Source organism: Lithobates pipiens, unplaced genomic scaffold, assembly GCF_037356315.1.
Source record: "Lithobates pipiens isolate NorthernLeopardFrog02 unplaced genomic scaffold, aLitPip1_a1.2 Scaffold_27, whole genome shotgun sequence".
NCBI lineage: Eukaryota > Metazoa > Chordata > Amphibia > Anura > Ranidae > Lithobates > Lithobates pipiens.
The window spans coordinates 21,707,349-21,720,786 of record NW_027507788.1 but is presented as its reverse complement, the minus strand read 5'-3'; the positions used below and the strand labels follow the sequence as shown (position 1 = coordinate 21,720,786).

Sequence of the window (13,438 nt, the reverse complement as noted above, 5' to 3'; positions counted from 1 at the left end):
AGCAAAATGGTCCGGTCTGAAAGTGGTTAAGATGGCGCTGCCTAACCCCTGGAAACAAGTTTTTTAAAGTTTCTTTAAACAGTAAGTAATATGCAATTTGGGCTTGATTACAGAGTGGGAGAGTTTACTTCCTCTTTAAGGTCATGACATAGACATATACCACTCACTTGTTTATAAAAAATGTTGCTTTTATATCAAAAAGAAACTTAGATTATGCTGTCCTGGCATTTTCCATATTGCTTGTGGGCACATGAAGCCCACAAGCATAATGTTCCGGGATATGGTGCAACTGACTGACCAGCATGCACCGCCCATTCTCGTGCACGTGCAGTATGACAGGCTCACGGTGCCGTAAAATTCTCACGTTGCCATCACAACGACCATCGTCTTTGGAAGTGCCCGTCCCATTGGGATGGCAACGAAGCTCCCGGCCCTGCCCAATGACTCCTGGGAAATGATAACACACATCTCCCAGGAGCAGTAGCGAGCAAAGTGACGTCAGGAGCCGTGGAAAGGAAGGGGCCACATAACAACAGGGCCACCCCCCCAGAACCATTGGCTGAGAGCGCTGACCGGGAGTTGATCAGCTGCTGGTTTTCCAGCATGCTTGTCTAATCATGTTGCCCTATCTTGCATTTTGGCACGACAAGTCATTATAGAAGCCTTATAAATGCCAAACTATATTTTAAACTGTAATGTATGACGCCTATAAAGTAAGAATCCTAAGTCATTCAGCTAAAATGTATCTTGAATATATTATTTTTCATAAACCAATACATAAATGGTAAGTGCAGAGTTATTACCGGAGTTCCAGGCAGGGCAGTTTCAGAGGTGTGTGATTGAGGAGCATTTACATTTTCATAAACTGGGCCTTCTGGAGAAGAAGAACAATTTAAATTGTGATACAAATCATTAAAAAAATAGTAAAATAAACAATTATTCATTTATGTATACAGTATATTTACTGATTGGTAAGAGCACAGACATTATTTTAGGTTTGTAGGAACTTACCATTGTTTGCACTGTTGTTTGCACCGTTTGGTTGCCTGCAAAGAAAAGAGGTTGTGAGTTTCTAATATGGTAAAATGCATTAGTAGCGGCATATATAGGCATGCTTTGCAAAGGTGTTCAGAATGAACCTCTAGAATGGTACAGTGACAGGACAGCCATCTGAGAATATCAGTGGATGAGCGATCGTTCTGTGAAACTCATAAAGATGGATAATGCCCCACACACACAATCGGAAATTCCGCCAGCAAAACCGTGTGTATGCTCCATCGGACTTTTGCTGGCGGAATTCCCACCAGCAAAATATTGAGAGCAGGTTCTCAATTTTTCGGTTGGAAAAAGTTCAGATAGGAAATTCCGATCATCTGTACCAATTCCGACACGCAAAATTCCTATGCATGCTCGGAAACCATTTGACGCATGCTCGGAAGCATTGAACTTAATCTTCTCGGCTCCTTGTAGTGTTGTACCTCACCGCGTTCTTGAGGATCGAAAATTCTGAGAACTTTTGTGTGACCGTGTGTATGCAAGCCAAGCTTGAGTGGAATTCCGTTGGAAAAATCACCCAAGATTTTTCCGATGGAAATTCCGACTGCGCAATTGTCAGTAAAAGCGACGTAGTGCCGAATTGCAAAAAGTGATTCGGTCTTTGGCCAGCAAAATGGTCCGGGGCTTAAGTGGTTAAATATCGTGCCTGGGGAGTTTCTATAGTATGCCTGTAAAGTGGCGCAATTTTCCCATGTTTAGAACAGTACCACAGCAAAATGACATTTCTAAAGGAAAAAAGTAATTTAAATCGATCGTGGCTGTAATGAATTGTTGGGTCTCCGCAATATACAGTATCTCACAAAAGTGAGTATACCCTTCACATTTTTGTAAATATTTTGTTGACACTTGTCTACAATGTAAAGTAGTGAGTGTACAGCTTGTATAACAGTGTCAATTTTCTGTCCCCTCAAAATAACAACACACAGCCATTAATGTCTAAACTGCTGGCAACAAAAGTGAGTACACCCTTAAGTGAAAATGTCCAAATTGGGCCCAAAGTGTCAATATTTTGTGTGGCCACCATTATTTTTCAGCACTGCCTTAACCCTCTTGGGCATGGAGGTCACCAGAGATTCACAGGTTGCCACTGGAGTCCTCTTCCACTCCTCTATGATGACATCACAGAGCTGGTGGATGTTAGAGACCTTGCACTCCTCCACCTTCCATTTGAGGATTCCCCACAGATGCTCAATAGGGTTTAGGTCTGGAGACATGCTTGGCCAGTCCTTTACCTTTACCCTCAGCTTCTTTAGCAAGGCAATGGTCAGGGGTGTGTTTGGGGTTGTTATCATGTTGGAATACTGCCCTGAGGCCCAGTCACCGATGGGATAAGATCATTCTCTGCTTCAGTACATGTTGGTATTCATGGTACCCTCAATGAACTGTAGGTCAACACCATACTTGGCTGTAGGCAAGACACACTTGTCTTTGTACTCCTCACCTGGCTGACACCATCTGAACCAAATAAGTTTATCTTGGTCTCATCAGACCACAGGACATGGTTCCAGTTATCCATGTCCTTAACCTTCATGTCTTCAGCAAACTGTTTGCAGGCTTTCTTGTGCATCATCTTTAGAAGAGGCTTCCTTTTGGGCCGACAGCCATGCAGACCAATTTGATGCAGTGTGTGGTGTATGGTCTGAAAGCTGACCCCTCACCCTTCAACCTCTGCAGCAATGCTGGCAGCACTCATGCATCTATTTCATAGGAGATGATAATCTTCATCAAACCTTAACACGGGTCACTTAGTGCATCCTGTTGTGTTTCTATTAAAATCTCCCCCTCAAGCCTGGAAGAAGGGGGAGGCTTTTTATCCTGAAATGCGTTGGCTGTATTTGAATGTTTAAATGTTAAATGTTTCAAAAAGTCCTTTAACCACTTCAATACTGCTAAATAAAAGAAAAAAGACAGAATGTTTTTAAAAAAAAAAACAAATTTTCTTGTTTTCTTATGTTATAGAGTCCACAAACTATGGTATATATATATATATATATATATATATATATATATATATATATGAAAATTGATCAATCCTGATGTACAGATGGCCTATCTAATTTCTTGAGACCCTAAGATGCCAGGACAGTATAAATGTCCCCCAAATTACCCCTTTTTGGAAAGTAGACAGTCCAGGGTATTTAGTAAGAGGCATGGCAAGTTTTTTGAAGTTGTAATATTTTGTCACAATTTTTTGGAAAATTAAAAAATTTTAAAAAAATAAACATTTTTTCTCAATAGTTTTTTAAAAATATATACTGTCACCAGTACAGTACAGCATTATCGTATAACAGGTGTGGTGGTGATTTTGTTTTTTTAATCACATTTTTTTCTTTTGTTTTCTAGCTCACCGTGACCAGAGCAATACGATGTTACCAGAGTAACACTGTACTACTCTGCAGAAGTGATCATGTTTTTTTGTTTTTTTTTACATATGATTGCTTATACCAGTGAATTTAAGCAACTATTTTTACTGAATGAAACTGATTCATTCAGTTTTTTTTGTTGTGATTAGCTGTGATTGGCCAAAGCTAATCACATTGTACAGATGGTTTGTGATTGGTCCTGTCTGTACCATGTGATCACTTTAACCAATTACAGGAAACAACATAATTGTATACAAGGGATGGCATGAAAGGAAGCCATCCATTGTTTACAACTGTCATGTGATCTGCTGTTATTGGTCACAGTGATCACATGGTACTGGCAGCGGGCTGGTACAGTAATCAGTCATCGCCTGTGTCTGGGGGACACAGCAGGTGACAGATCGCATCGTGTGAGGCGCAATGCAATGACATCCTATGACGTCCTCCCAGAACAATAGTGCTCCCGCTCGGCCATTAGGGTCAGGCCAAACTTTGGTTGTTCGGATGTTCTGCAGAACACCGAACAATATGCTGTGTTCGGGGAAAATCCGAAAGCTGCCGGAACATCGTTAAAGTCTATGGGACATTAACATGAAAGAGTACTAATTTTAAAAGCTTATATGCAAGTTATTGTCTGGGTCCTCCCCCAGGGGACATGTATCAATGCAAAAAAAGTTTTAAAAACTGCAGTTTTTTTTGGGAGCAGTGATTTTAATAAAGCTTAAAGTGAAACAATAAAAGGCTGAATGAAGACCAGAAGAAGATGGAAGAAGAAGCGGGGAAAGAAGAAAACATTAATAAAGGAATTGTCAAAAACCGTCTCTTGTCTTTTTTAACATTTTTGACACTTTTTTTGTGAAATGGTAGGGGTACATTTGTACCCCATTACCATTTCATACAGGGGGGGGCTGGGATCTGGGGGTCCCCTTGTTAAAGGGGGCTTCCAGATTCCGATAAGCCCCCCACCTGCATACCCCCACAACCACCGGGCAACATGGGGACAAGGTGCTTTGGGGGGGCTGCTACCCCAAAGCACCATCCCAATGTTGAGGGCATGTGGCCTGGTATGGTTCAGGAGGGGGCGGCGCTCTCTTACCCCCCCCTCTTTTCCTGCGGACTGCCAGGTTGCATGCTCGGATAAGGGCCTGGTATGGAATTTGGGGAGACCCCCACACATTTTTTTTTGTTAATTTTGGTTCAGGGTTCCCCTGTGGGGGAATCTCATGGCATTTTTTTTTTATCAATGAACTTTTATGTGTATTGCCGGGCCGACAATTCATTATTCTTGCGAGTAGTTTTAAATTACTTTTTTTCCTTTAGAAATGCAATTTTGCTGTCTGACTGTTCTAAATATGGGAAACATGCGCCACTTTACAGGCATACTATAGACACCCCCCAGGTACAAAATTTAAATGAACATTACACTTTTATTGTTTCACTTTAAGCATTATTAAAATCACTGCTCCCGAAAAAAACGCTGTTTTTAAAACTTTTTTTTGCATTGATACAGGTACCCTGGGACCGGACCAAGGTCCCCAAACACTTTTTCAGACAATATCATGCATATAAGCCTTTAAAATTAGCACTTTTGATTTTTCATGTTCGTGTCCCATAGACTTTAATGGTGTTCGAATAAATGTTTTGCCTGTTCGCATGTTCTGGTGCTAACTGAACGGGGGGGGGTGTTCAGCCCATCCCTATTGGCCATCATTGTACTATAGACTGAGCGGGAAGGTGTTGAGTGAAATTAACTTTTGTACCTCTTTGTACACATCCAAGACTTTAATTTAGCTAGAACTGGAAAGTTGTAGGGTAATCTACTTACATTGTAACTATATCCTGTGTACTACACGTATTTTTGTGTTGTCTGTGTCTTGCAAAAAAGTAAGCTAACACAGCGACAAGAACCAACAGTAACATAACTGCAATTCCAATTCCAATTCCAAAGATAGTTCCAATGTTGGATGTCTCATGAGTGCCTGTAAATTTTGAAAAAAAGAACAGTGACACAATATTCGTTTTGTTAGGTAAAAAAATGATGAAAGTTTATGCAAAGCCAAAACCCTTTTTATTGTTTTTGGATAGAAAACAGAATGATTAGAACCTCTGTCGGGTTTTTATTGCTATCCCTGTTTGGGAGATTCCCTCTTGATATTGGTCCTGATGTCTATTGTCTCCAGTACAGAAAGTGAAGAGAGAGCCTAAAAAAAAGAATTTTTTTTCATACTTACCGTAATTTTTCTTTTCCTGGGGCCTATCCATAGTAGCATACCTGTGACAAGCTCCGCCTTGGCTCCTCCCTCAGGACCAGTGAATATTATTATTAATTATTATTATTATTATTATTATTAAGAAAAGGATTAGTGCACTCCCAGCATTCTATGTAATATAGCATACCGAGGTTGGGATTGTATGCTGCCATGGATAGGCACCAGGAAAAGAAAATTACATAAGTATGAAACTATTTTATGTTTTCTTGGTGCCTCCATGGCAGCATACCTGTGACAAATAACTAGATCTTGCAGCGTGACGTAGGTGGTCTCTGCGGCTATACCGTACCACTAGTTAAGGGGTGCTCAACCTGTGGCTCTCCAGCTGTTGCAAAACTGCAAGTCCCATCATGCCTCTGCCTCTGGGTGTCATGCTTGTGGCTGTCGGAGTCTTGCTATGCCTCATGGGACTTGTAGTTTCACAACAGCTGGAGAGCCGCAGGTTGAGCACCTCTGCACTAGTTGATACACGCCGGTTGAACTATATTTCCTCACAACTTCAATGTATCCTGTTTGACACTCACTCACCTCAGTAATGGTAACTATAGGTTCTTTGGACTATCTTTTGCTTTTCACTGTTCACATTATATGTTTTTTATTCATTCACACTAATTATATCCAACCTATTTGGCTTAGCTACCGTATATACTCGAGTATAAGCCGAGATTTTCAGCCTCTTTTTTGAGGCTGAAAGTGCCCCCCTCGGCTTATACTCGAGTCATCGCTGTCTGCCCGCTCGATCAGCGTGTCGAGCAGACAGACAGCGGCCATTCTATAATTCAAAAGCCGCGCCTCCGGCTCCGCCTTCGCCTGTGATAGGCGGAACACTGAATTTCCCAGCAGCCTGTGTTCCGCCTATCACGGACATCGTATCATCCTCGTACTACGGACGAGGATGATACGATGTCCGTGATAGGCGGAACACAGGCTGCTGGGAAATTCAGTGTTCCGCCTATCACAGACGAAGGCGGCGGCGCAGCTTTTGAATTTTACAATGGCCGCCGAGGCGCCGACGAAGAGGGCACGGGACGGAGGCAAGGCACGGCACGGGACGGGACGGGACGGGACGGAGGCAAGGCACGGCACGGGACGGAGGCAAGGAGGCAAGGCACGGGACGGAGGCTCGGGACAAAGGCTCGGGACACAGGTAGGCTGGACACACACACACACACACACACACACACACACACACGGATGGAGACACACACACGGATGGATGGAGACACACACACACACAGGGATGGATGGATACACACACACACAGGGATGGATGGATGGATGGAGACACACACACACAGGGATGGATGGATGGAGACACACACACACAGGGATGGATGGATGGATGGATGGAGACACACACACACAGGGATGGATGGATGGATGGACACACACACACACAGGGATGGATGGACGGACACACAGGGATGGACGGACACACAGGGATGGACGGACACACAGGGATGGACGGACACACAGGGATGGACGGACACACACACAGGGATGGACAGGCATGTCTCACCCTCGGCTTATACACGAGTCAATAAGTTTGCCAGTTTTTTTGGGGGTAAATTGGGGGCCTCGGCTTATATTCGGGTCGGCCTATACTCGAGTATATACGGTATATGTCTCCTTTCATCCTAATGATTTTAATCATTGGCTTCACTACCTTTTGGACTGTAACTTCATTTCACTTGTCCCTGCACAGTTATAATTATATACTTATTTAATCTATTCCTCTACAGAGGTCCTTTGGAAAAAAAACTTTTTATATATGGTTATTATGGGATTACAGGGCCCTAGATGTGTCACTCCCAATCAACTGTGGTGTGCTGTGGTCGTTGAGATTTTTGCCTCAGCTCCGGAGGAGATTTGTTTTTCACAGCGCCTCTATCTGTCAACAGTTTATTTTCTAAGAAATAATCTTATTGTAAGTAAGAGTGTTTGGGGGAGCTGAGTCTCCCTTCCTCCCTCTATTCCTTTGCCCTTTGTGTTGATTTTGTCTGATCTTCATGCATTCACTTATCTCTTTGTAGATAATTTTAACCTTGGAACTGCTCCTGATGAGCGGATGAACTCCACGAAACGCGTAGAGCGTTTTTATGCTACCATTTGCAAGCATGCGTCTGAAATTCTCCCTGACTTTATCTATAATGTCTCATTCTTCAATCAATTGAAGATGATTTCTGTCTTTTTTAATCATGCATTTTTTTATGAAATGTTGATTATCATTGTAAACCTTGTTATAATATTTGCTTGTATATACACATATATGGAATATAATTAATTCATATTATTGCTACTCATGTTATTATTGTTTACCCTTAAATCTTATACCTAGCCAATGAATTTCAGATATGTCCTTGCATACCTACCTTAGCCCCTGTACACACGGTCGGAGATTCTGCCAACCAAATCCGTCTGATTTTGTCCGTCGGATTTAGTCCGTCAGATCTTGTCCGAAACTGTTGCATACACACCGTCGGACTAAGGTGTCGAAAAATCCGATCTTTCAGAACGTGATGACGTAATTTCGTTACGATGGGACTACATTCAGGCTAATAGCCAATAGCTTTGATGTAGGAATGTGATCTGAGCATGCGTGGCACTTGGTCCGGTCAAAATTCGCTACACATGATCGGAGTATGTCCGATCAAACCAGTTGGTCGGGAAATATTTCCAACATGTTGGAAAATTGGGTCCGATGGATATCCGGATGGAATCAGTCCGATGCATACCACACACAGTCGGATTATCCGACAATACGGTCCGATAGGACACATTCCGACGGATTCTCCGACCGTGTGTACAAGGGCTTACAGCTATGCTTCATTCAAAGTCCCATCCTATTTTTCCTACAATACTTGATCAGGGATGGAGGTAGCTGAATCTATACATTCTTTGCCTCATATAAAGTCCCAATTTCCCCTTCCCCCCTCTTTGTGTCTAAATAACTAGTTGAAATGGGTGGGATGATGCATAGTAAAAATTTTATTTGAAAAATAGGCAAATGCCGGCCTGATAGCCTGTCTGCCAGTTTCTACAGATGAGAAAGCTGCCGGGTCTACTCTGTAACATCTCGTAAATGCATATTGGGATGACCATGATGCTACCCTTTAGATCGTTTCGATGGATACGTCTGCTCTGGCCATCCAAGAAGCAGAAAACAACTGGGTGGCATGCTGCCCAACTGAAGAGGGGGTTCCAGTCCCCTATCCCTTTACACCTTCTTAACCAGCTTGATTATCCATGAAACTATTGTACTAGAGCAGGGATCTGAAAACTATAGCTCCCCAGCTGCCACAGAACCACGTGTCCCATGAGACATTGTAAAGCTCTAATATTAACAGACATGACTAGGCATGATAGATACTGCGGTCCTGGAATGGCCGGAGGGCCCCAGGTGATGTTTCTTTGCACTTGTCTTTTTTTTTTTTTTTTTTTTAAGTATTACAAATAGGTTAGATGAAAGGGAGTTGTGGCTTGAAGATAGTGTCTTAGGACCGAAGGAATATCGTCTTTGTGAAGAAGGTAAAAATTGGATCTGAAAATATTGGTAGGGCCCAAGGCTCAGAGATAGTAGAGGAAGAGGAGAACTTATCAATAAATCCATGTGCTGTTCTAAGTTCCACTCCGAGTACAAAAAATAATATTATTTTTCTTCTGGTCTCAGAGCCTGAAGCTCTGATACTCCCCAGCCCGATGCCATTGCCACAAAGAAAAATCGTTTCCACGTGAGATTCCACAAGGATGCTGAATCAGATGGGGAAAAAGGCTGTTTGGATTTGGCTGGTAAGCAGATTTAAATTACGGTGGTCAGGCACTCTCCTGTCCGTGTTTACACACTGTGGTGACATCAAGAATTCCAAGTGTTTTATATGGACTTTTTTTTTTATATGGTTTCGATTGGATTCATTGATTGAGACTCTTTACAGCGCATCTTTTTTTAATTTCTATTAAATATCTACATTATTGTGCATCAGAAAACAGTCTGAATAGAATTACAAATACAATGTAAACAACCATTTTATTGAATGAAATTGGTTCATTCAGTGTCTCTTGCGATTAGCTGTGATTGGCCAGAGCTAATCACATAGTACAGATGGGCTGTGATTGGCTCTGTCTGTACCATGTGATCACTATGACCACTCACAGCGAGCAACACAATTGTATACAATGGATGGCATTAAAGGAAGGCATTCATTGTTTACAACTGTCATGTGATCTGCTGTGATTGGTCACAGCAATCACATGGTGCTGGGAGCAGGCTGGTGTTGTGTCGAATAGTGTCCCCCGCCGGATAGTGCCCGCCCTGTACTGCGCTTGCGCAGTATGGAGGACAAGTGGACGCCGAAGGTCTCCGAAGATGGTGCGCACTGAGTCCAGGTTCAAGCCCCACCATCCAAGTGGACATAGAGTTAGAATAAAAAATTGCAGAGCGAAGCGTGGCGAGCAAAGCGAGCCCGTGAGGGGCCCTGTTACTAAGTGCATACCGTATGTCCACTTGCATGGTGGGGCTTGAACCTGGACTCAGGACAGAAGGTACTAGCAAGTGTGCAGGCACTGTTCATCATCGACGACTTTCGGAGTCTCCCTGTCCTTCGTACTGCGCAAGCGCTGTGCCTGCACAGTACGGGGAGGACACTATCCAATGGGGGGACAGTTTTTGGCAGAACACCGGTACAGTGATCGCGCCGTACAATGACATTATATGATGTCCTCCCAGAACAACAGTGGGCCCGCCCGGCCGTCATTGTACTATAGACTGGCCAGGAAGGCGTTAAGTGAAATTAACTTTTGTACCAGGAACTCCTTTGTACACATCTAAGACTTTCATTTAGCTAGAACCGGAAAGTTGTAGGATAAAATTGTAACTTTATCCTGTGTACTACACTTACTTTTGTGTTGTCTGTGTCTGGCAAAAAAGTAAACTATCGCAGCGACAAAAAACACAAGTAACACAACTGCATTTCCAATTCCAATTCCAAAGATAATTCCAATGTTGGATGCCAGATCACTGTTAAGAGTGTCTATTAATTCTGAAAAAAAAGAGTTGATAGACACACTGGAACATGCACAATAATGTAACTTTGATGCCCCTGTAGATGTCCCATTTGGATGAAACGCGTTGTGATCACTTTTATTCTCATTTGTATCATATATTTTTTATGTTGGTCTAATAAACCTACTCTTTTTGACCTTAACCATTTGGAGCGCCCCTCTTTTTTATTTACATATATCGTATTTTGATGAGAATGGCGGAGGTGTTCTTTTTGAAAAAAATATCTTTCCAAGCCAGTTGGGATCCCAGAAGTTGTTGAAGGACACCTTGGAGGTTTCTGGGTTCCTGTATCCAGTGGAGAGAACCATCCATCTGTGTTCCTGCATCCAACAAAGAGAACCATCCATTTGTGTATCCAAGCTCATACGATTCGGTGTCGCTGACATCTGGATCCAACTGTTTTGGTAAGGGTATTTCACCTTATTCACTTCTTGCATTTACTCAGCACGTTTGAAGATTGCTACTTCATTGAGGATCTCCATTAATGTTTTTTATATTGGGACTCACATTAAGAGATTTGTTTTGAGACCTTTTTTTCACATATTTGTTCACTTTAATATGTTGGACTTTGGATTTTTGTCCATTTTTTATTGATGTACACATTTCATTAGAGCTACATTTTTTGCACCTATTTGATTAGAAATTTGTAGAAGAAAATATATCAGCCTAAACTGATGAATAAATTAGTTTATATATATATATATATATATATATATATATATATATATATTGTTTTGGATATGTATTATAGCAAAAAGTAAAAAAAAAAATGTTTCTTTCAAAATTGTCGCTTTTTTTTTGTTTATAGCACAAAAAATAAAAACCGCAGAGGTGATCAAATACCACCAAAAAAAAAAAAAAAAAGTTCTATTTATCTACTACTAGTAAAATCCTTGTGTCTGTGTTTCTCTAAAAGCAACACCCACCAATGCTAGATGGCAACCTGCAAATAAAACAATTGAGCACTGGATTCAGCACTTGATCCTCTATTGCCTGTTTAGGTGCTGGATTTAGCCACTTCGGTCCTGGAAGATTTGGCTGCTGAATGACCGGGCCATTTTTTGCTTACGGCACTGCGTCAATTTAACTGACAATTGCGCTCTCAGGCAACGCTGTACCTGAACCAGATTTACGTATTTTTTTCCCCCACAAATAGAGCTTTCTTTTGGTGGTATTTGATCACCTCTGTGGGGTTTTTTTTGCGCTATAAACAAAAAAAGAGCGACAATTTTGAAAAAAAAAACACAATATATCTTGTACTTTTTGCTATAATAAATATCATCATTTTTATTTATTTTTTAAAAGCACATTTTTCCTCAGTTTATGCCGATATGTATTCTTCTACATATTTTTGGTAATAAAAATCAAAATACCGTATATACTCGAGTATAAGCCGAGATTTTCAGCCTCTTTTTTGAGGCTGAAAGTGCCCCCTCGGCTTATACTCGAGTCACCGCTGTCTGACTGCTCGATCAGCGTATCGAGCAGACAGACGGCGGACATTAAAATTCAAAAGCCGCGCCTCCTTCTCCGCCTCCACCTGTGATAGGCGGAACACTGAATTTCCCAGCAGTCAGTGTTCCGCCTATCACGGACATCCGTTCATTCTCATACTACGGACGAGTATGAGAGGATGTCCGTGATAGGCGGAACACAGGCTGCTGGGAAATTGAGTGTTCCGCCTATCACAGGCGGAGGACGGAGGCGCAGCTTTTGAATCGTAGAATGGCCGCCGAGAAGAGCGGCGATCCATCGGCACGACATGGGACGGAGGAGGCACGGGACAGAGGAGGCACGGGACACCGGAAGGCACGGGACAGAGGAGGCACGGGACAGAGGAGGCTCGGGACGACGGCGGCTCGGGACGGAGGCTTGGGACACAGGTAGGCTGGACACACACACAAGGCTGCACGGACACACACACACACACACACACACACACACACACACACACACACACACACACACACAGGGATGGATGGATGGATGGATGGATACACACACACACACACACACACACACAGGGATGGATGGATGGATGAATACACACACACACACACACACACACACACACACACACACAGGGATGGATGGATACACACACAGGGATGGATGGACGGACACACAGGGATGGATGGATGGATGGATGGATGGACACACACACAGGGATGGATGGACGGACACACACACAGGGATGGACGGACACACAGGGATGGACAGCCATGTCTCACCCTCGGCTTATACACGAGTCAATAAGTTTTCCAGTTTTTTGGGGGTAAATTGGGGGCCTCGGCTTATATTCGGGTCGGCCTATACTCGAGTATATACGGTAAGCATATATTGATTGGTTTGTGCAAACGTTATAGCGTCTACAAACTATGGGAAAGATTTATGGCTACGACGGCTCGTGGGAACGTGCCGACCTGCCACAGTATAATGACGGCGGCTGGTTGGCAAGCGGTTAAATCATGGATTTGATGAAAAGGAGTACTTAGATCTAAGTCCAAGTAAGTGGAGAGGTGCAATATGTCAGCAGCGGACATGCAATCGTGTTCCCAAATGCAACAACATTGTTTGTAGAACTGAAATGGTGTTTGCTTGATCTGTTATATTGTTAGCCTATGTACTGAATACAGGGTACAGGTTTGCATTTCCATTACTGGTTCTTTTAACCATTCCTACTTATAATC

The 13,438-nt window shown here is 42.6% G+C and overlaps 1 protein-coding gene across 1 annotated transcript in view; it reads right to left on the bottom strand.

Annotated features, from left to right (window-relative positions):
* Window positions 1-13,438, bottom strand: part of LOC143933120 (cell adhesion molecule CEACAM6-like) — a 47,023-nt gene that overhangs the window by 12,459 nt on the left and 21,126 nt on the right. Inside the window, exons 5-7 of the mRNA XM_077456059.1 lie at window positions 5,245-5,398; window positions 1,012-1,046; window positions 804-874 (exon numbers count right to left, since the gene is read on the bottom strand). Of these exons, the coding sequence (XP_077312185.1) occupies window positions 804-874; window positions 1,012-1,046; window positions 5,245-5,398 (260 nt within the window). The remainder of the gene's footprint in view (window positions 1-803; window positions 875-1,011; window positions 1,047-5,244; window positions 5,399-13,438) is intronic.